General features: G+C 42.2%; 1 protein-coding gene across 1 annotated transcript in view; it reads right to left on the bottom strand.

The window, feature by feature from the left end:
* The window catches only part of CLYBL (citramalyl-CoA lyase), a 601,457-nt gene that overhangs the window by 206,781 nt on the left and 370,121 nt on the right, over positions 1–24,555 (bottom strand). The window contains exon 2 of the mRNA XM_082244507.1: positions 15,491–15,698. Coding sequence (XP_082100633.1) covers positions 15,491–15,698 — 208 coding nt within the window. The remainder of the gene's footprint in view (positions 1–15,490; positions 15,699–24,555) is intronic.

Raw genomic sequence — 24,555 nt, 5'->3', positions numbered from 1 at the left:
TCATATTGTTTTTAATATCATCTGTTATTCTACGTTTATATGTTGTTGTATTGATCCTATTTTGCGCACATTAGCGAGCCTTAGCGCCACTTTTATATATATATATATATATATATATATATATATATATATATATATATATACACACACACATACATATATACATATACATACACTGCTCAAAAAGATTCAAGGAACACTTTGAAAACACATCAAATCTCAATGGGGAAAAATATAATGCTGGATATCTATACTGATATGGACTCTGTAATGTGTTAGAAATGAAAGGATGCCACATCATTTAATAGAAATGAAGATTATCAACCTACAGAGGGCTGAATTTAACCACTTCTGGACAAGCCCATTTCTGACACTTGTTGTTTACAAGTTATATTCAGTATTTTTTGCTAGAAAATTACTTAGAACCTGCAAACATTATATATAATTTTTTTTAGCAGAGACCCTACAGAATAAAAGGGAGATCTTTGCAATACTTTATGTCACACCGTATTTGCACAACGGTCTTACAAACGCACATTTTTTGGAAAAAATACAATTTTTGAATAAAAAAAAAAGAAAACAGACAAGTTAGCCCACATTTTTTTCTATAATATGAAAGGTAATGTTACACCGAGTAAATTGATACCTAACATGTCATGCTTCAAAATTGCGCACTCTCGTGGAATGGCGGCAAACATTGGTACCTAAAAATCTCTATAGGCAAAGCTTTAAAAAATTTCTACAGGTTACCAGTTTAGAGTTACAGAAGAGGTCTAGAAGTATTGCTTTCCCTCTAACGATCGCAGTGATACCTTACATGCATGGTTTGAACACCATTTACATTATGTGGGCGCATATGCGTTCGCTTCTGCGAGCGAGCTTGGAGGGATGGGGCGCTTTAAAATTTTTAAAATTTTATTTTACTTTTTATTTTTACACTGTCCCTTTAAAAAACAATTTTCTGATCACTTTTATTCCTATTACAGGGAATGTAAACATCCCTTGTAATAGAAATAAGCAGGACAGGTCCTCTTTATTGTGAGATCTGGGGTCAAAAAAGGCCTCAGATCTCACATCTACCCTTTAAAGCAATAAATAAAAATGTAATTGAAAAAAAAAAAATATTCCATTTAAGGCGGCGGAAGCAACATCTGGCGGAACTTCGGTCCTCCAAGGCCATAGAGTCGATTAACTGCCTGTCTCCTGGAATCTCCTCCATGCTCTTGAGACTGCGCTGAGAGACACAGCCAACCTTCTAGCAATGGCACATATTGATGTGCCCTCCTGGACAAGTTGACTGCCTGTGCAACCTCTATAGGGTCCAGGTATTGCCTCATGCTACCAGTAGCGACACTGACCTTAGCTAAATGCAAAACTACTGAAAAACAGTCAGAAAAGAGTAGGAAAAAAAGTTTTAGCGGTAATCTCATTGTTGCCCATCTAGTGCCCCTGTTGTTAATTTTGCTAACACCAAAGCAGCTGAAACTGATTAACAACCCCCTCTGCTACTTAACTGACCAGATCAATATCCCATGAGTTTAATTGACTTGATGCTGTACTCTGATTAAAAAGTGTTCTTTTAATTTTTTTGAGCAGTATATATATATATATATATATATACACATGCACACAAACTATATATATATATATTGTATCTTTAATACAATTGTCCTCATGAATCCAGCTCAGTCCAGTTCAATCTAAGAACTGTCTCTCTTGAAGTTGGAGTGATTGTTTGGCTTGGTGCTTTTTATGGTGCCCTTGTATAAGAGCGGGGTTCTCTTTGGACATTTGTCACTGCTCCACGGTCCCCCTGTGGGAAGGATGTTTAAGCCATCTATCCTTCAAGAGATAACTATATCTTCTGTTCTTGTATGACTGGGTTAACTTGCATGGATCTCATTCACATGTGCTTCTGATGAAGATGTTTGACTATTCGAACTACATTGAGCTGACATGTGGAATGTTGCTTCTCACTATGTAATAATGTGGAAAATAATTGAGAACCCTGTACTAAAGTATTGGATATGGTGTTACTTTTTTCATATTTGTAAAGGTCTCTTGTCTTTATAGTAACTATCTTTGTGGTGCTATTGTCCACAAGTCCTCTGCTACTAAAAGTGTTAGGTTGTACAAGATATTTGGGATGTGAGCATGTAGGGACATAGAAGTGAGCATGTAGGGACATAGAATTTCTCTCCATGATACGCATTAATGTTCCTCTGTAATCATTCATAAATTCCTAAATACAAGCAGTCTAATTATGTGATTTTGTCTTAGTGTCAACCACTTGCCGTTACTGCACAACAGAGTTCAGACTGACAGTGAATTAGCACAAGAATCCAATCAGTTGTGCTTCAATTACAGGCTGGGGAAAATTGGAGACCATTAAAAGAGAAGTATGGCCAAAGCTTCTTTGGCCATACTTCTCTTCTGAGGTACAGGTGTGCACTTGTGCTCTCCTGTGACCCAGAAAAAGTGAACCGATGTTGGCAGACAACATAGAGCCAGTCCAGGCTCTAAAAGGATCCCAACAAGAATGTCAGGATCCATCCACCTGGCTGACAGATGGCTCAGGCTCGCAATGCACTGAGAGCCTGAGCCAGCCATTCCCGTCCCCTCCCCAACCTGGCACTCCAGTGAGCGCTGGAGGGGCAGAGAAGAGAGCAGTCACTGTTCTGTGGTCAGAGCTGACTGAGCACTGAGCGATCAGTGCTAATGTGATCGCTAGGATCTAAGGCTTAGAGCCAGTGGGAGACAGCTAGAGCATCACACCAATATATATGTGTTTGTTTGTTTTTTTTGTTTTAGAATACTATACTTCTCCTATGTAAAGCTGAAGTATGGCCATTTTTTTCCACGCAAAGTCTATGTATAAAATTTGAGTAATAATTAAGATTAATGTATTATACAGATTTAAGTGAAGTGAGAACATGGTTGGGGTACGGGCAACTTTAGTACATTGTGACACTTTATTCTTCTTTCTTATTTTACTGATGTCTTATGTTTCTTTTTCTGTATGTAAAAATACATAAACATATTGGACTAGGTGGGACTTTAGATGAGACCCAGGCTGGTGTTGCCCGGCGTCTCCATCCCTATAACAAAACACAAAATGAGGTTGAAGGATTGTAAGAGGTGCATGAAAGTCAGCCAGCCCCCAGTTTGATGTACTCACCTTCCAGTCTGTCACCAACCAAATAAGACCTGTCTCTTGGTACAAAGAACAGGGGTTTAGTTGACACACATTTGCAAACGCATGTGAAAGCTGCAGAGCCACGTCACGGCACCCTGTTTAAATCTGCAGTCCTACACTCTTAATTTAGTGTCCTCACACTGGAGGCACATGGCCGCTAATGGGTGGATGGGGAACAGGTGAGAGGGAGACAGCCCAACCTCCCCCAACCCATCCCCATGCACGACTGGCTATTGTCTCAAAAAGTTCAAATAATTAGGTTAAAATATAACCACGGTGCAAACTGGAGAAGACCAGCTGAAAAGCATTACACCTCCATCCCCTTGGTGGATGCAGTATATGGATAGGAAGGGATTTTATATATGGGGCATGGCCTGTAAAGCACACTGCCTTTGAAATCCCTTGTTTCCTTTGGGACTTTATATGAGACAAGCAGGTCATGCTATTGGTCTCCATCCCTGTATACGGAAAACACTGGGGTCAAATCAAAAACTGCATCCACCAAAAACGCACGAAAATCGCACGGTGGGACTTTAGATGAGGCACCAAGCTGTAAGCAAGGCATCTCCATCCCTGGTTGCTTTAAACATATTGGACTAGGTGGGACTTTAGATGAGACCCAGGCTGGTGTTGCCCGGCGTCTCCATCCCTATAACAAAACACAAAATGAGGTTGAAGGATTGTAAGAGGTGCATGAAAGTCAGCCAGCCCCCAGTTTGATGTACAGCCTGGGTCTCATCTAAAGTCCCACCTAGTCCAATATGTTTAAAGCAACCAGGGATGGAGACGCCTTGCTTACAGCTTGGTGCCTCATCTAAAGTCCCACCGTGCGATTTTCGTGCGTTTTTGGTGGATGCAGTTTTTGATTTGACCCCAGTGTTTTCCGTATACAGGGATGGAGACCAATAGCATGACCTGCTTGTCTCATATAAAGTCCCAAAGGAAACAAGGGATTTCAAAGGCAGTGTGCTTTACAGGCCATGCCCCATATATAAAATCCCTTCCTATCCATATACTGCATCCACCAAGGGGATGGAGGTGTAATGCTTTTCAGCTGGTCTTCTCCAGTTTGCACCGTGGTTATATTTTAACCTAATTATTTGAACTTTTTGAGACAATAGCCAGTCGTGCATGGGGATGGGTTGGGGGAGGTTGGGCTGTCTCCCTCTCACCTGTTCCCCATCCACCCATTAGCGGCCATGTGCCTCCAGTGTGAGGACACTAAATTAAGAGTGTAGGACTGCAGATTTAAACAGGGTGCCGTGACGTGGCTCTGCAGCTTTCACATGCGTTTGCAAATGTGTGTCAACTAAACCCCTGTTCTTTGTACCAAGAGACAGGTCTTATTTGGTTGGTGACAGACTGGAAGGTGAGTACATCAAACTGGGGGCTGGCTGACTTTCATGCACCTCTTACAATCCTTCAACCTCATTTTGTGTTTTGTTATAGGGATGGAGACGCCGGGCAACACCAGCCTGGGTCTCATCTAAAGTCCCACCTAGTCCAATATGTTTAAAGCAACCAGGGATGGAGACGCCTTGCTTACAGCTTGGTGCCTCATCTAAAGTCCCACCGTGCGATTTTCGTGCGTTTTTGGTGGATGCAGTTTTTGATTTGACCCCAGTGTTTTCCGTATACAGGGATGGAGACCAATAGCATGACCTGCTTGTCTCATATAAAGTCCCAAAGGAAATAAGGGATTTCAAAGGCAGTGTGCTTTACAGGCCATGCCCCATATATAAAATCCCTTCCTATCCATATACTGCATCCACCAAGGGGATGGAGGTGTAATGCTTTTCAGCTGGTCTTCTCCAGTTTGCACCGTGGTTATATTTTAACCTAATTATTTGAACTTTTTGAGACAATAGCCAGTCGTGCATGGGGATGGGTTGGGGGAGGTTGGGCTGTCTCCCTCTCACCTGTTCCCCATCCACCCATTAGCGGCCATGTGCCTCCAGTGTGAGGACACTAAATTAAGAGTGTAGGACTGCAGATTTAAACAGGGTGCCGTGACGTGGCTCTGCAGCTTTCACATGCGTTTGCAAATGTGTGTCAACTAAACCCCTGTTCTTTGTACCAAGAGACAGGTCTTATTTGGTTGGTGACAGACTGGAAGGTGAGTACATCAAACTGGGGGCTGGCTGACTTTCATGCACCTCTTACAATCCTTCAACCTCATTTTGTGTAAAAATACATAAAGGGGGGGTCATTCAAACTGTTTTTGTCCAGATAAAAAAATCCATTATACAGGTATTTTTGAAAACTAATATCACAAATGAGGTTTTAAAGCAACTCTTTTTGTTTCTTCATAGAGGTTTCATTATATAATGAATAACAAAGATTATATTTTTTTTGCTCCCCTTGTTAGATTTTGCTTGTGGCAGTGATGGCAGGTTGTGGCAGTCTTATTTGTTTCACTGTTTCACATTTCCATAATTGCAATACAATATTATGTCCCCTGAGTTTAGGTTTGTCAGGTGGAAAACACAGGGCCATTTTACTATGCTGCCAACTAAGAGAAACCATGTATTGTAGTTTATGGTGTCAATTACTGTCACTTTTGATGGGCGAATAGAAAACAGTCATTATTAATACATTTGCAGTTAATCCATAAAAATGTGTAAAATGTAATGTCATTGCATCTATCAACATAGTAATAGGATTAGGTTTTCAGTGATCTAAAATCTTATTTGGCAGTAGGGAAAATATACATTTTACCAAGAGCTATAAACTCTAATTTAATCCCTGTTGGTTTTAACTAAACAGCCAAGAAACAAATTCCATCTAGCTACACTTAACACCCTCTATAAATATATAAATTTCACTTTGAAGTTGTGAAATGAAAATGTTGAACAGGATAAGTAGTGTCTCAGGAGTCCAATCATTTTCCATCTCAAAGGCATCACAAATGTTGTTTACATTTTAGGAAGATTAAGCAAAATTTAAACAGATTAAGCCTTGTTTGCATTTATTAATCCCAATTTGAAATGCTCATCATTGATGGCAAATGAAGGTAGATCATTTCTATAGTTTAGAATCGTTACTGGTTTCCTTCTCTTACATCTACAGTATAATATTTTTTTCCACACTAATAAGCTGTGCTAGTATAGTACTAAAAAGTATAAACATTGTGTGTTCGCGATCATCAAACCTGTACTAGTGTCTGACATTACAACCAAATAATGCATAGCACTATGGATACCAACGTTGTTTTAGGCTTACAATCAAGAATGCTGACTTTTTTCAAAATGGACTTTAAAAGATTTTTCTGGACAAGAAGTCTATGTTTGTTGTACTGAGTAAAAATCGCAGCCTAACATTATTGACGAGTTTGGTAAAACTTCAGACTGGAAAGGTTAATTAATGCAGCTATGCATTCATTGAAAATCAGTAAATGTATTTTTAAATACAGTCAGTGCAGGTTTGGTGCTTGGTACCGGTGGTAATAATTTTGGCATGGTATGTCATCTTCACCTTCTTCTAAGAGTGCGCTTTTACCCAGACTCACCTTCTGAATGAAGGCATCCGAGAAGAGTCAAAACAAGCACTTGCCCTCAAAGGGAGGCATCCTCAGTATCTGAGGAAAGGGATTTAGGAGTAATTATTTCAGAAGACTTAAAGGTGGGAGGACAATGTAATAGAGCAGCACGAAATGCCAGCAGAATGCTTGGATGTATAGGGAGAGGTATAAGCAGTAGAAAGAGAGAAGTGCTTATGCCGCTGTACAGAACACTGGTGAGACCTCACTTGGAGTATTGTGCGCAGTACTGGAGGCCATATCTCCAGAAGGATATAGATACTCTAGAGAGAGTTCAGAGAAGAGCTACTAAACTAGTACATGGATTGCAGGAAAAAACTTACCAGGAAAGGTTAAAGGACCTTAACATGTATAGCTTGGAAGAAAGAAGAGACAGAGGGGATATGATAGAAACTCTTAAATACATAAAGGGAATCAACTCGGTAAAGGAGGAGAGCATATTTAAAAGAAGAAAAACTACCACAAGAGGACACAGTTTTAAATTAGAGGGGCAAAGGTTTAAAAGTAATATGAGGAAGTATTACTTTACTGAGAGAGTAGTGGATGCATGGAATAACCTTCCTGCAGAAGTGGTAGCTGCAAATACAGTGAAGGAGTTTAAGCATGCATGGGATAGGCATAAGGCTATCCTTCATATAAGATAGGGCCAGGGACTATTCATAGGATTCAGATATATTGGGCAGACTAGATGGGCCAAATGGTTCTTATCTGCCGACACATTCTATGTTTCTATGCTCCTTTCAGAGAAATTTCACTGACCAGCACTCATGAGATCCTTCAAATATCGATATGGCACCCAACTGGGAAAGCTGTCGTATGAAGTCTTTAAAGACATCCACCAAAAAATTCAAGGCTCTCACACAATCTTCCAGGAGCTGCCATATGGCAGGATACCATGAGTCTGATTTTCTGGAATAAAGCAAATGTTTTACTTAAAATTTGATGGCTTGGCCAACTCCTACTGCTGGCTGCAGTTTCGCTCCCAATAGAGGGAAGGATGCCTCAAAGAGGGACACTTATTTGTGGCATATTCAGAGACCAGGACCCATGAATGTCAGGGTCCTATTCAAGTAAAAAATAGCTGGTTCAACAGCCAGAGAATCAAACTTCTCTGTGTCAGCATATCAGCAATCAACATACATTACTTCCTTCATTGAGGATGCACAGGAAAGGATTTGGGATTTTTAAGCTGCTAGGATGAAAATTCAGTGACTTTGGAAGAAGATAACTCCAGAAGAGGTAACCTCAAATTTGCAAGCACTGTGTTTGCCAGGAAGCCTACTATAGACTATCTGGGACAGCTGTGAGGAATCCAAAGGGATTCCTGATTCTCAATGGCTTCCTCCTCCTCATATATAGATATATACTTGTCATTGTATACATACAACATTTATCAGGATACTCTTTACAGCAGCAATAAAACACACTGTAACCAGGGTGGGTTGGGTCACAACTAATAGCTTTTGCCCGCTTTTTTAATCGACTGGCATATGCTGTGTCCAAATTCGGTAGCTCCGTTCCTATGATCCTCTGTGCTGTTTTCACCACACGAGACAGGCACTTCTTATCCTCCGCCCTGTAGCTGGCATACCACATTAAGCACAGTGGAGAAGAATACTCTCAATGGTACAATGATAGAAATTTACCAGAAGCCTTATAGGCAATACCGCCTGTTTTATCTGCTGCGCTTTTTTCACTAGAAAAAAAGTATTTTGAGACCGTGACAACTCCCTTGTAATATGCACTCCCAAAAATGTAATAGTGTCCATACTTTCCACCTCCTCACCACCTATATACACCGGGCAATAATTGGTCTTTCTTGATCTTCTATAATCCACTATTTTTTCTTTAGTTTTTGCAATACTGAGTATTAAATCATTTTCTCCACACCACTCAACCCAATGTTGAATTTCCTGACTATTAGCTGTCTCATCATCATCTCGTATCCCGAGTCCCACTAAAGTGGCATCATCAGCAAATTTCACTATAGTGTTAGATGCATGTATGGGAGTGCAGTCATGCGTAAACAATGTAAACAGGGCTGGACTTAACACACATCCCTGCGGTACCCCTGTATTCAAAATAATAGTATTAGACACCCGATCTCCAATTCTTACGATTTGTGGCCTGTTGGATTATGGATTTCCTAACAATGAGCACAGCAATGGACATAGGCCCAAAGCTTTCAACTTCTTCACTAATTTGTCAGGGACTTCTGTGCTAAATGCTGAGCTAAAAATCAATGACTCACATCCTAACATATGTGTTTGAGTGCTCAAGATGTGTCAAGGCAGTATGCAATGCAATAGAAATTGCATAATCTGTGGATCTGTTTGCACGACAGGCAAACTGATACTTATCCAGATCCACAGGAATGCTTGCCTTAAGAGGTTATAATACGAGCCTCTCAAAACACTTCATGATGATAGGAGTTAGGACAACTGGACCATAATCATTTAAGCATGTTAATGCTGATTGATGATTAGGTATTGGGACAATAGTAGTAGATTTAAAAATAGAAGGTACTGCAGCCTGCTTCAGGGACCTGCTAACTGGTCTGCACATCCCCTTAGTATATGGCCTGACACCCCGTCTGGTCCTTCTGCCTTTCTGATGTCAATCTTTCTCAAATTTGACCTGACCTCATGTGTTTTTAATACTAATAAATGGTCGCCCTCCACTAGTTCTTTCCTATGGGTTTCATATCTCCGATTTTGACCCTTAAAGCGAGCTACAAATTGGTTTAAAGTGTCAGGGAGCACTTTACAAACCTGTATATTGCTAAATTGCTTGACTACCATTGCTTTAATTCTCTTCCACATGCTACAAAAATTTTGATTTTCAAAATAAAATTCAATGCGCTGTTTATATCTACACTGAACCTCCTTAATGCCTTTAATTCATTCCGGGCTTTCCTATAGGCCATAGGGTCACCTAATCTTAGGGCCACATCTCTTGCTCTAAGCTGAACCCTTACGTTACCATCCAACCATGACTTTTGATTTGGGAATACCTCAATAGTTTTTGTAACCAGGAACATCTCCATGCAAAAGTGAATATAAGCTAGAACAGATGAAGCATATTCCTCTAAGTCTGCATCCTGTGCAAATACATTCCAATCTGTTGATTCAAAGAACTCTTGCAGAAGTGAATTTGAATGTTCCTCTGACATGTCATCCCACCAGAGTGCCCATGTTTGTATCCCAGGTGTTCTAAACTTGTGAGGACCCCCTTAGAGCTGATCCCGCATACCAGAAAAAATGTTTCCCTAGACACAAATCAACCAAATTACTGTGCCCCTGAAACAGTTGAAATACCAAACAAGGGCAGGGATTCAAATCTTAACTGACCTTTAAAAGAGCCATTGCAGGGCAAACTCAGTAAGTAGCAAAGTAACCCTGCAACACGTTTCATAATCTGCTGAACTGGACCTGTGCTGCAGTAGTTCTAGAGGCAAGCTGGAGGTGTGCTGGAGCTATGCACTGCTGCTGAACAAACATGTGATCACTGTCTAGGAGAACACAAAATGGCTCTTAAAGGGATGAACTCTGTTGAACACCGCTATGGCAGTGAAATACTTCAGCCCATGCACACACTGGCCATAGCACCAGTAACAGGGAACACAGAGGGACTGCCACACACATCCATTTATTGAAGCACTAACCATTCCTATATGCAGAGCCATATGCCCAATCTTCCCCCCTCATGGTAGATATGGTCTGCAGGGCGATCAAGGACTCTACTTCCCTTCAAAGGATCATTGCTATGGATCAGTAGATCGCCCTGCCAGCAAGGCCACGGGATATCAGGTACCAGGGAGATAACTGCCTGCAGGATTGGTGTTGATTGGTAATCTCACTGACCCTCCCTGCTCTTTTATGTGGGGTCCGCACCCCCTCTTGGCATTAGGACCATATGCAACTATTTCAGATTAAGCCTCTCAAAGCAAAGTAGTACACCACTCAAGGTATTCACCCTTAAGGTTCTACTTATACTGAACAAGCAAAGAGTGCTGGCCCTACACGTAGCAGAAAGTTTGGAGTAATGAAGAAATGTCTGGATGGCCACACTCCAATAAAATCACCTTTATTTTAATCCACAAAACCATATAAAAAAAATGACAGTCCATACAGCAAGCGAGAGAATTAGATACAACAGGCAATACAGCTAACGCCTGAAATGTGGCAAAAGGTCGCAAAGTTCAAGGGGGCCGAATACTTTCGCAAGGCACTGTATATTCCCATGGAAAGGAAACACATCACACTGCACCACCGATCCATGGCACCAATCCCAATGAAATGGCCACTCACCACATAGCATTGCCCACCACTCTCATGGCCAGGCAAACTCATTATGAGACCGGATCTTTCAATCCTAGATCCCCACTGAGCAGTCCTTATCCCTCCTCAACAATGTGGTTCTGGCTCTCCACCGGTCACGTGTAGTCTCTCTGCCTACGGGTGGTGCTACCAACATATTGAATGGGGCACAACTGACAGGTAATGACATACATGAGGTATTTGGCGTTACAAATAATAAAGAAGGCAATCCTGTGTTTTTTATTAGTGTAAGTGGAAAGTACATCACCTCTTTTTAAGCCTTTCCCTTCCCCAGTAGGCATGTACAGAATAGGCCAGGAACATAAGCCCACTAAAATAATCTTCAGAGGAGCTCCAGAGGCACATCCATCACCTAAGGACACTAGCAAAAAAACGGAGGCTTTGCTGAGCTGAGAGGGAATATGCTTGAGCGGGGATCCTGCCTTTTTTTTTTATTTTTTGCCAATGTCCATTCATTTGTAGGTGGTAGCGTAATCTAAGTAGTCACGAGTATAAAATACCCTGTGTCCTGTGATGTAAGACTAAGAAAAATACTTTTTTCTTTGCATTTTACAAATAATTGTAAAAAATGTATACATTTCCTTTTGCTTTTAAGAAACCAGTCACTTCGACACTCAAGTGTGGCATACCTATTCCAAAGTAATAAATTAGAGATAATTTAAACTCACTGCCCCATGTCTAATATCAAGAAATTTAAATAGGGAATGAATGCTTCCATCACCCTTTTTTGCTGCTATGGGCAGAAAGCTATACCAGCACTTTACCTTAAGCTATTTTTTTTGCCTACCCGCGATGGGGAAATGCAAGAAACAGAAATCTTCTGTGTACACCTTGAGACGACAGATTGTAACCCACAATGGCATCCAAAACCTTTTTTCACCATCCCTCTACTGTGCACAAGCTAGTGGCTGCCTCTTTACTTCCTGGGAGCCTGGGAACCCTAGCTCTGCACTACACTTCAGAATCACATGTGGGATCATCTCTGGACCTCTCCTCGATGACTTCTCAGGACTTACAAGCCTACAGTCACTCACAACCTACCATAAATGATTGGAACATTATGGAGAACTGTCTGACACCCAAATATAAATCTCTGCTCTGGGAAGCCAGTTTCCCCGAATGGTGACTGCAATGTAGACTCAGGTGAATGCAACAAAGCCACTGCCTGCAGAACAGATTATGCTATATAACAACTGCTATATAACAAATGTTTTAAAACAATTATGCTATTGATTATTCTGAAAATTGTAAATGCAAAAAACATATTAGAATTCTAGGCCTTTCAGAAGCCAAAGGCCAGTAGAAGCTAATTCCCACATTTTGGGGTATATTCAATTCCCTATTTTCCCACTACTAAGATTCTTAATGAAAAGACCTTTAGGGTTCTTGGACCCATGAGCCTGGACCCCTCTAGACTGTTATACAGAGATTAGATAAAGGCAAACATTGGAGAGGTCACATCAACTGCTTGAGATAAAATCAGATTCTGAGGGCATATTTTTATTTGTCAAAATCCAACTTGATGGAAAACAATATATGCTTGCGAATCTGTACATTCCTAACCAAGACCTCTGTCAAGTATTCAATACCTCAGGAATCATTTGAACTTTGCAGAAGTTATCATATTAGGAAAGGATTTTACCCGGTGTGATTGACCCTAACCTGGACTCCTTAGTGGGAAAGAGCTCTCTCTCCAGATCCCAAATAAAGAGACTTAAATATTTTCTGTGCCATCATCACTTGGACTTCTTGAGGATCACCCATCCTACTGAAAGGGTTAATACCGTTTTCCCCCTGCACATATTACCCATAACCAAATTAACCCTTTTATTTATCAGTCAATACGTCCTGACATTCCAACCCATCTCTTCTATAGGCGATATTTAACAGTCCGACCATGCTCCTCTCTTTGTGACCCTTATTCTATTTGAACTTATGAAGCAAGCATCGTCTTGGAAACTAAAGGATGATCCCTTGCAAGATGTATCTTGTACCTTTGAAATATTTGAGACCATTACTCCTTTTACTACTAAAGCAGTATTTATTTAAAGGGTAACCCCACTTTAGTGGGGAAAAACAAATAGCAAATAAAGAAAAAACAACATAGTGTATACAATTTCGACACAAATCATATTGCAATTGAATGTTATTAAAAATGACATTTCCTTTTCAATCTGCAGCTGTTGTATTTTCTGAAATTGCAATGCAATATGGCTATCTGGAACTGTTCTGTACACAGCATGTGTACTGATCACACCCCAGAAAAATAATTTCCTGCTTGTGTGATTGGCTGACCAATCTTCCCAAAAGTCTGCTTAAGATACAAGTCAGATTTCTGGCATCCCCTGCAATAAAAATGTAATTTTTGGTGAGATGCTCCCAATAGAAACACGTCTAAAGGGATGCAGGCCTAGCAGATTTCCTCATTAGAGCCCCGCAGCTGCCACAGCTGATAGACAATTACGAAACCACTCCCATTTGACTTAGCACAGGAGCACAGAGAAACAAACAATGATTTATTCAAAATAACAAAGGTTGTTATAATTCTTGCAATGTACATAGATCACCTAGAGGGGAATGTTTTTTTCTCAACAAAAGTGGAGTTACGCTTTAACATTTACTAACATACAGACTCTGCCTTAGAAGTCACTCTTTTTTTCTATGGTTCTTTAGACAACTCCAGCAAATTGGTAGCTAGGACTCCTTATACCAAAAACAGTATTACTGAGAGAGAGGGGGTATGAGAGTGAGGGGGTATGAGAGAGAAAGGGGGGATGAGAGAGAGAGGGGGGATGAGAGAGAGGGGGGATGAGAGAGACAGGGGGGATGAGAGAGACAGGGGGATGAGAGAGAGAAGGGGTGAGAGAGAGAGGGGTGACAGAGAGAGGGGGTGACAGAGAGAGAGAGAGTTAGAGAGGGGGGGGGTGAGAGAGGAGGGTTGAGAGAGAGGGGGAGAGAGAGGAGGTGAGAGGGAGAGAGAGGAAGCTGAGAGAGAGAGAGGGGGGATAAGAGAGAGAAGGGGGAGTATAGGAGAGAGAGAGGGGGATGAGAGAGAAAGAGAGGGGGTGAGAGAGAGGGGATGAGAGAGAAAGAGAGAGGGGGTTAGAGAGAGGGGTGAGAGAGAGAGGAGGGGGTGAGAGAGAGGGAGGAGGGGAGAGAGTGGAGGGGTAAGAGAGAGAGGAGGGTGAGAGAGAGGGTGAAAGAGAGAGAGGAGGGGTGAGAGAGAAGGGCTGAGAGAGAGGGGGAGAGACAGAGGAGGGGTGAGAGAGAGGGGGGATGGGAGTGAGAGAGAGGGGGGGTAAGAAAGAGGGGGATGATAAAGGCGGCTCTAGCACCCAGTGGCCAATAGAGTCTCAGGTAGAGGGGGGGTGGCTTTTTTGCTGCCCCCCTGCAAAGTGCCACTCTAGGCCTGGGCCTTGTTGGCCTAGGCCAGAATACAGCACTGCACTTACCCATTTCCCACTGAAGACGCTGGGGCTAATGTTGTAGGTATTCCAAATCTTGGTAAAGATTCCTCTTTGTGCAGTGGTTGTAGACCCATCTTTCTAAAAAACGCTGAGATACAAGTATACTCCAAAAAAAATGCTAATAGGCTCAAGCCACGTATTCCTGATCTCATCCACCTAGACCAGGAAGGCTATAAAACATTATCTTTGATGGAACATGCCCAAAGTCAGAAGATCCCTGCCTGCTATATTTCTAATGATGCCAAAAAAGGCATTTGATAGAGTGGATTGGAGATTTCTACAAGAGACCCTATGCCAAATCAGAATGGACCCCAATTTTCTCCAAAAAAATACTAGCCCTTTATCACAATCCCTCTGTTTGAATTTTTGCCAATCAATTCCTTTTAGAGTTTAAACAGATCTGCTATGGAATCTGCCAAGGCTGCTCTTTTCTCCCTTGCTTTACATTCTCACCATGAAGCAGCTGGCTAATGTACTACATGATCATTTTAACATACCAGAGATCCAGCTTTCTAATCATCATTATAAATTGTCCATATGTTGAGGATCTCTCACTATATAGTAACCCACTGCATACTTCTTTCCATCAAAAAATTTGACACACTTAGTTTCTTGAGCAATTGTAGGGTAAATACTATAAGAAACCTTGAATATTTCCTTATTACTGCACGAGCCCCTCTAAGTGAAATTTGACTTTCCTTTCACTTGCAAAGTAAAACTATCAATATTCTTTAAACAAACATATTCACATATGGGCCATGCCATTTCAGACCCTTGAACTGTACGACACCTTTTTGTGGAAAATGCTAGCCTTGATAATGACCATTTCACACCTTTTCTGTAACACTGAAGTTTCTATAAAGCAACTGATTTTTTTTTTTTTTTAAATATTTTGACTCAACCTTTGCCAAAAGATCTTTTTCTATTAAAACAATATTTAACTACATACCTTTTTATTGATAGCTACACCATCTTCACAGTCTAGCACTGCACAGTCTACATTGAGAGTAGGTATTTTTTGGATTTTTCTTTCATCATTTCCAGGTATATATAGTACAGCTCTTCGAGGTATGTACTTGTGAACGGAACGAACGTGGGAGTACAGACGGCTGGTTCTTTGTTTTCTCAGGAATCCACTTGCAAACGCAGAACACTTTCTGTAAAATAACAAAAAAAAAAAAACACATACCTTGATAAACCTGAAGCTTAATATGAAATCATAAAATTATTTAATAGGTCCTGCATTGTGATGTAAAATATGTATGTTAAAAAAACAATATTTTTATAAAAAAAGAACATGGTAATTCACTGATTTTATGTTTGTGCTATTACAGCCAAAAATAAAAGACCATGTTTTACTAGTAGCCAGATTAAAAAGAAACTTGTTCTGTAATATCTTTGTGTTCTTTTGTGATATTTACAAATTATAATAACTATATTTAGTTGATGCATGTTAAATTTTTATTAGGGGTGTCAATAAAAAAATGAAAGAAAAAAAACAATACATTTCACTTTTACTGGTTGGCTCGCTTATACTTTGACCTCCTTTTTCTCCTAAGTTTAAAAACTTAGAATGATGCACATTGGCAAAACCTGGCTCGTAAAAAGAGAGATTTTTTGGTGACTGGTTATTTTTAGGGAGACATTCAGAGTCTAAAAGACCCTGGATGTCTTGCCTGTGCTACATTGCATTACATTCTTTCCCAGCCCAGCTGGCCTGGGACACTGACACGGTACCGGGAGTGATTTCAAAGCATGTTGCTTCTGGGTCAGCAACAAGATGGGGAGGAGAGCAGACGCAAGTCTGCTCAGCTTCCCCACCCCCCCCCCATAGCATCATGAAGGCTATGCAGGTAAGCAGGAGGGAAATCATCTTACCCACTATGACAGTCCTGGGCCCGCTGATGGGCAAGCAGAGCCTAGGATACATGGTGGGGGTACATGCACTGGGCGCACTTTATCGGGGGGGGGGGGGTGTGGAAGCAATCGGGTGGCAAGAGTCTGCTTGTCAGATTTACACACAATCCCAGTGGTTGACACCACTGGATTGTGAATAAACCCCCCGTTGTCAGGTCCATACAACGTACAAACCTGGCAGTCAAAGTTACCACTGACAAGGTTATCAACTTTTATGTACAACCTTTATCCTAAAAGGGAACAGATGTTTGCTGTAACTGTTTATATTGTGTTAGCTGGAGTTTGGATACCTAGAGCTGGCCGGACGGCCAGCTCTAGGAAGGGTTCTGGTCGTCCCAAACGTCTTCCATTTGAGGATTATGGAGGCCACTGTGCTCTTAGGAACCTTAAATGCAGCAGAAATCTTTTTGTAACCTTGGCCAGATCTGTGCCTTGCCATAATTCTGTCTCTGAGCTCTTCAGGCAGTTCCTTTGACCTCATGATTCTCATTTGCTCTGACATGCATTGTGATCTGGAAGGTCTTATATAGACAGGTGTGTTGCTTTCCTAATCAAGTCCAATCAGTATAATCAAACACAGCTGGACTCAAATGAAGGTGTAGAACCATCTCAAGGATGATCAGAAGAAATGGAAAGCACCTGAGTTAAATATATGAGTGTCACAGCAAAGGGTCTGAATACTTAGGACCCTGTGATATTTCAGTTTTTCTTTTTTAATAAATCTGCAACAATGTCAACAATTCTGTGTTTTTCTGTCAGTATGGGGTGCTATGTGTACATTCATGAGGAAGAAGAATGAACCTAAATGATTTTAGCAAATGGCTGCAATATAACAAAGAGTGAAAAATCTAAGGGGGTCTGAATACTTTCCGTACCCAATGTAGTTTGTGCTGACTTGCTTTCACTGTATTTTCTTTGCAACCTGTATTTGTTTGGTGTACCCCAGACGTCAGGGCTCTTTAGTTTTTGAATCCCCAATAACATAGAATTTTGGACCATTTTGTTTTTAAGTAACTGGGACTTTTGCTAGTTTAAAAAAAAAATGAGATTAGTTAAAAGGGAGAGGAGCTTAAAAGCTGAGGATATATATATTTTTTTTGGGGGGGGGGGTGGCACAGCACAATATGCATGTGTAAAGTGTAATAGTTTGTATCCTATTACCTGCAGGTATTTGTTTCTGCTGAAAAACTTCCCTGCATTGCCTCAAAGGGGCAGACAGGTATTGACCTTAGTGACTGTCTTGCAGCACTGTGAGAGTGAACTGCAGTCTCTGCTACAGAGAAAAGATGTGTCACTCATCATCTTCTACTCCCTCCAACTTGTATTACTACAATCTCACAATACATTTCATTCTGTGAATGGGGGGGGGGGGCTGCCCCTATTTAAAGAATTGTAAGATTGTAAGACAAGCTCTGTGAATGGCAGAGAAGGCTGAAGGATGGCGGGCAGATGTCATACATTTCTTCAGCAGAAGAGGTTGCAGGTAACTCTTGCTGGAAGGCAGCTACTCAGGGTAGCATCTGTTGGCTCTGCAGAGGCACTGAGGGGTACAATTTTGGCTGAAGTGGATACCCACAAGTAATGGGATACACACCATTACACATAACTAATGTATATGGTACTACATAAAATCTCATACTTCGGAAAAAGAGACAAATTCTTGCAGAGATAAAATTCAGATTGCGCAGTGCCCTGTGGCAAAAAATGAGTGTGGCTTTATTGTGGCACAAGAGCTTGAAAAAATAAAACAAATGCAGCTACCACATCTAAGGACTGGTAAGCTGCTTTAGTTAACATTTTCCTGTTTGGACTTGGTTCTTTGATCCACTGACTTGATTTAAGTGATCCCCCATATGGGAGCATGGCTTCCAAACCAAAACGAAAAAGCAGGCTAGATAGGAAAGGTGAGAACCAACTGTACTGTACATATTACATTTGTACAAACCCTTTAACAAGAGAATGTTGCTGTGAAGAATAGGTAAAGATCCCAACGACTGGTTGCAAAAGTTTTTAAAGCGGAGTTCCAGCTTAGGAGAAAAACAACTAAAAGTCAACAGCCTCAAATACCATAGCTGCTGGCTTCTAATAGAAGGACACTTACCTGTCCAGGGAGCCCGGGATGTCGGCACCCGAAGCCGACCCGTCCATCGGCTCCGGGTGCAGGCGCTGGCATCCTTACTAAGGGAAACAGGAAATGAAGCCTTGCGGCTTCACAGCCTGTTTCCTACTGTGCATGCGCAAGTCGCGCTGCTCTTTCTAGTCCTGCTGTATTCTTGGACCTCTGTGTGTCTCCACAAATGACGTAGGTCGCTGCTGCGCTTTTACACAGAAGTTTGAGCAGGTACCTGTTTTTGACAGGTATCTGCTCCCCCAAAAGTGGGGAGGAAGCAGTGAAGTTGAGCTTCCACTTTTGAGTGGAGCTCCGCTTTAAACATGACATTGCTTTAAAAAAGTGATTTAGGATTATATCTTTCTGACTCCAGGATTATTGAGTAAATTTTCAGTTTTTCTTTATTTAAAGCTTCCACCCAAAAGTGGAAGTGCCTCTTATCTGCTTCCTTCCCCCCTCTGGTGCCACATTTGGCACCTTTCAGAGGGGAGGTGGGAGCAGGTACCTGTATTTTCCTGTCCCCACTTCCGTGAGACCATGCCGCGGCGAGGTCCCTTGGAAGTTCGGCCCCCCTCCTCCTTCCTCCACCGTCACCGAGCCAATTAGAAAGTGCAACGCGCTTCGCACCTGCGCAGTAGGGGTTCCCTTATCATGAATGGTGGCAGCAGCACCTGAGAGCCGATTGGAAAATTGGCTGGGGTGCTGACATTGCAGGATCCCTGGACAGATAACTGTCCTAATATTAAAAGTCAGCAGCTACAGTATTTGTAGCTGCTGACTTTTAATTTTATGCTGGGGGGGGGGGAGGGGGGCAAAACTCCTCTTTAACTGAGAAAGCTTTACCATATTAACCACTTGCCGACCGCCGCATGACTATCTACGTCGGCAGTCAGCCCCGGCCAGGCAAAGTAACGTAGGTCTACGTTGGCACTTCCCACCGGTCCTGTGCGCGCTCCCGCACCCCCCCCCCCCCGCCGCTGCCGATGGCTTGATTGGGTTCAGAAGCGATCAGTCGTCAAGTCCAGGCCAATCATTTTTGGCCTGGACCTGTAGATCGGTTCTGCCCAATCAGATTACATGCTGAGGCTGTGAAATGTAAACACAGGCTCAGAAAAGATGTGTCCTCCACTCCCATGATCCTTTTTGGATCCAGCGTGAGAGGAGAGCACATCTAACTGTAAGTAACTGCACAAGCACACACTTTTACACTTCGATAGGCACATTTAACCCCCGATCGCCCCCCCCCCCAGTTAACCCCTACACCCTCTGTCACAACATACACTGTATACAGCATATAGCATTTTCCTATATACCTGTATAAGTGTGATTTGTGACCAGGTGTAGCGCTTGCGACCCCCCTTTTTCACTTAAAATACCCGCCACCCCCCCAATAAAGAGTTAACCCCTGCCCCCTGTCACATTGCACACTAATACAAAGGTAATATACTGTGTTTTTGTATTTTGTATTATTGTGGTTTGTGACCTGAATTAGTGCTAGCGACTTAGTTTCTGTCCCAAAGGAGGTTTAGGGTCCCCGCCACCCCCCCAATAAAGATTTAACCCCCTGATCACCCCTACACCCCCTGTCAAAACACACACTGTATACAGTATATAGCATTTTCCTATATACCCGTATAAGTGTGATTTGTGACCAGGTGTAGAACTTGCGGCCCTCCCTTTTTCACTTAAAATACCCGCCACCCCCCCCCAATAAGGATTTAACCCCCTGATCCCCCCAGTTAACCCCTTCCCCCTGTTACATTGCACACTAATACAAAGGTAATATATTGTGTTTTTGTATTTTGTATTAGTGTGTTTGTGACCTGAATTAGCGCTAGCGAGTTAGTTTCTGTCCCAAAGGAGGTTTAGGGTCCCCGTCACCCCCCCAATAAAGATTTAACCCCCTGATCCCCCCTGATCACCCCTACACCCCCTGTCACAACACACACTGTATACAGTATATAGCATTTTCTATATACCCGTATAAGTGTGACTTGTGACCAGGTTTAGCGCTTGCCACCGTTCCTTTTATCCTTAGGATACCCGCCACCCCCTCCCAATAAAGATTTAACCCCCTGATCCCCCCCTGATCACATCCAGTTAACCCTTTCCCCCCTGTCACATTGCACACTAATACACAAATAATATACTGTTTTTACTGTATTTTGTATTAGTGTGATTGTGACTTGAGTTTGCGATAGCGAGTTAGTTTCTATCCCAAAGGAGGTTTAGGGTCCCCGCCACCTCCCCTCCAATAAAGATTTAACCCCCTGATCCCCCCCTGATCACCCCAGTTAACCCCTTCCGTGCCCTGTCACAGTGTCACTTTTATAGTGTACAGTTTTTTTTCTGATAACTATCATTAGTGACAGAGGTGACATTAGCTAGTGTTAGTGGCAGTCTAAAAAAGCGCAGATCCCCGGCGCATAGTTAGAAATAATCCCTTGATTACCACACACACACACGCACATACACTTCCTTTACTAGTATAGTGTTTGAACAGATCAATATCTGATCTGATCAGAACTATACTAGCGTCCCCATAGTTTAGGGTTCCCAAAACGCGGTGCTTGCACGATCAGCACTGATTCCGGCCAGCACCTGCGTTTAACCCTTTCACCCAGTGGTGAAGAGGTATATAGTATACTGGCCATGTCAGATGATAGCGATGGGGAAGCTACACTGGCAGAATCAGGGTCAGTATACAAACCAGATGACGGCAGCGGCTCCCTGACAGATAGTCCGACGACGAATGGGTCCCTGTTAGACCCAGGCGTACCCGACCCCATTCTGGAGTTGTTGAGATGCAGGAATCACAGGGTGCTCATATGGAGCAGAGTATGGTTACTAGTGCCGCTCATCCTTCTGGCGACCTGGCAAGCGCCAGCGGCCTAGTACACCCTGGACCTAGTACAACCAGCACTGCAGTAACACTTGGTGACGTGGCGAGTCCCATAAGTGCAGTTGAAGCTAGTGCGGTGGCTAGCATGAGTAGTGGCCTGCAGCCACCGTGTATTCGAAGACAGGCCCGTAGAGCCCATAGTGCCCTCCCTGATGCGCTGGCATATCCCAATTGGCAACCCACTGATTCTACAGCACCAGTACTTCCCCCATTCACTGCCCAGCCTGGAATCCACGTGGAGACAGCTGGTTTTACGCCCCTGAACTTTTTTGAGCTGTTCTTCACGGAAGATCTTTTCAGATCTGTGCACAACAATTCATCGCCGCCAACCCAAATTGCTTGCGGTGAAGTGGAGGGATACACGGGATGTTTATGTTCTGTCCTCCCTTCACGCAGACACGACGATCCAAATTCCTACGGCAACTGGCGTTATGGAGAAACCCCTCTGTGTCCACAAATATAACCTTAATATGGGAGGGGTGGACCTTAACGACCAGCTTTTGGCGCTGTATTTAGTTGCCCGTAAAGCCAAACGCTGGTACAAAAAAGTGTCTGTTTATTTATTCCAATTGGCTATGCTGAACGCCTTTGTCCTATACAGGGCGTCAGGACGAACTGGATCCTTCCGGAAATTCCAGGAAGAGATCATCCTTACCTACCTGTACCCAGGAGGCATGCCTGCCCAACTTCCCCTTCCAGATGCAGTGAGCCGGCTGCATGAGAGGCATTTTTCACATGTCCTCCCGAGTACCCCTACCCAAACTGGTCTCTGCATCGGGGGAATGTTTCGAGCACTACCATACACTAGTGAAGTTTTAGTGTAGGGTACAGCACGACACAGTGTAGGGCACACAAACACAGGGTCTCGAAAGATGTTGGATGTCCATCGACATTTTGAGAGACCCAAGCTGGAAAATCGCAGTCCCAAATCGAGAAACAACAGTTAGAAAGAAAAGTAAAAGTATCCAAAAACCGTTGTTGTGTCAGTCATTTTATATGTTCTTCTACTCGTCCTACTGTACTTTTACTGTACTTTGTTTGTTTTTCATTCTTTTGTGACCTGTTTCTCTTGCAGGTACTCGTCGGCTGCCACATTGATTTTATATATTCTGACACAAACAGCGTTTGTGCTCCTGCATATATGGATACCTTTGCTGGCAGCAGCTGTGGTGATTTTCTGATTTCAGCACTGCAGTTAAAATCCAATTTTGGTATACGTGGAATAGTGTAGCGTATACCCATGATTAAATTAAGTGGGTGGATGTTTGGGCGGTTAATGGTGGGTAATACTACACATTATTCCTGTGCTGATTTCTGATAGGTTCTCTTTTTTTTCGTTCAGCCCACAGGCTGCATGAAAAAAAAAAAAAAACCTACACTATATGCAAAATAAGGACCAGCAATGTACTGGTACGTTGCTGGACTTTGAGTGGTTATACCAGGATGATGCCTGCAGATTTAGGCATCATCTTGGTATCGTTTTTTACAGCCAGCAGTCGGCTTACATGTAAAAGCAATGTAAAAAAATGTGGATAATTGGCCGCTAGACTGCTTTTACATGCAGTGGGAGGGGACCCCCACCGCCGCCTTCCGCCGCATTCCACCGCCTTCAGCGTTTTTTCTCGGGCTCTCCTGTCCCACCGGTTAACCCGAGAGTGCAGCCGGTGGTTCAATTACCTAACCATAGAGCTAATTGAAGATGAGAATGGCTCCAATCATCTCTATGGCCTAAGATACCGGAAGCTATGAGCATTTCATGACTTCTGTTTCGCCAGAAATAAACAGGGCCATTGGGAAATTGGGAAAGTATTTTATCACAACAATTTTGGTGTGGTCAGATGCGTTAAGGTCAGAGGAGAGATCTAGAGTCTAAAAGACCCCAATTTTTTTTAAAAAGAGTACCTGTCACTACAGATTGCTATCATAGGGAATATTTAAATTCACTGTGATAACAATAAAAATGATAAAATGAAAAAAATGAAAGGAGTCAAAATAACATAAAAAAGCAAAAAAAAAAAAAAAAATCAAGCCCCCCCCCTGTCCCCCCATGCTTGCGCGCAATGGCGCATGCAAGCGTTGGTCTAGTGTCATATGTAAAACGCATGCATGTGAGGTATCACCGCGAACGCCAGGTCGAGTGCAGTAATTCTTGTAGTAGACCTCCTCTGTAAGTCTAAAGTGGTAGCCTGTAAAGACTTTTAAAGGCTTTTAAAAATGTACATACTTTGTTGCCGCTGTACAGGCGTGCGCAATTTTTAAAGCATGTCATGTTTGGTATCTATGTACTAGGCATAACATCATATTTTAAGTTTTACCAAACAAATTGGAATTATATAGTGTATTTGTGCAATAAATTTAAAAAAATGTATTATTTTTTGCAGAAATTGCGTTTGGAAAATCTGTGCGCAAATACCGTGTGACAAAAGAATTTGCAACATCCACCATTTTATTCTATATATATTTATTCCTCTGCTTTAAAGAAATATATAATGTTTGGGGGTTCAAAGTAATTTTCTAGTAAAAAAAAATGTTTTTTCATGTAAACAAAAAGTCACAGAAAAGGCTTGGTTTTCAAGTGGTTAGAAGAGTGGGTGATGTGTGGATAAGATTGAGCATAAAATTCCGGGACAGTTCAAACACCCCCCACCCCAAATGACCCCTTTTTGAAAAGTAGACACCCAAAGCTATTTGCTGATAGGCATATTGAGTCCATGGAGTATTTTATATTTTGCCCTAAGTTTCGGGAAGATGACAATTTGTTTTTTTTTGTTTTGTTTTTTTTTACAGAAAGTTGTCACTAAATGATATATTGCTCACGCATGCCATGGGAAAATGGGAAATGACACACCAAAATACATTCTGTTGCTTTTCCTGAGTACAGGGATACCACATGTGTGAGACTTTTCGGGAGCCTAGCTGTGTACGCGACCCCGAAAACCAATCCCCATCTTCAGGTTTTCTAATGGCGTAAATTGCTGATTTTACCACTGCACTACCTGTCACAGTTTCAGAGGCCCTGAAATTTCAAAATAGCACAAACTCCCCCAAATTACCCCATTTTGCAAAGTAGACACTCCAAGCTATT

Source organism: Pelophylax lessonae (assembly GCF_965119305.1).
Source record: "Pelophylax lessonae genome assembly, chromosome: 2".
Classification (NCBI taxonomy): Eukaryota; Metazoa; Chordata; class Amphibia; order Anura; family Ranidae; genus Pelophylax; species Pelophylax lessonae.
Note: the sequence above shows the minus strand (reverse complement) of the source record. Positions and strands in the feature narration are given on the sequence as shown.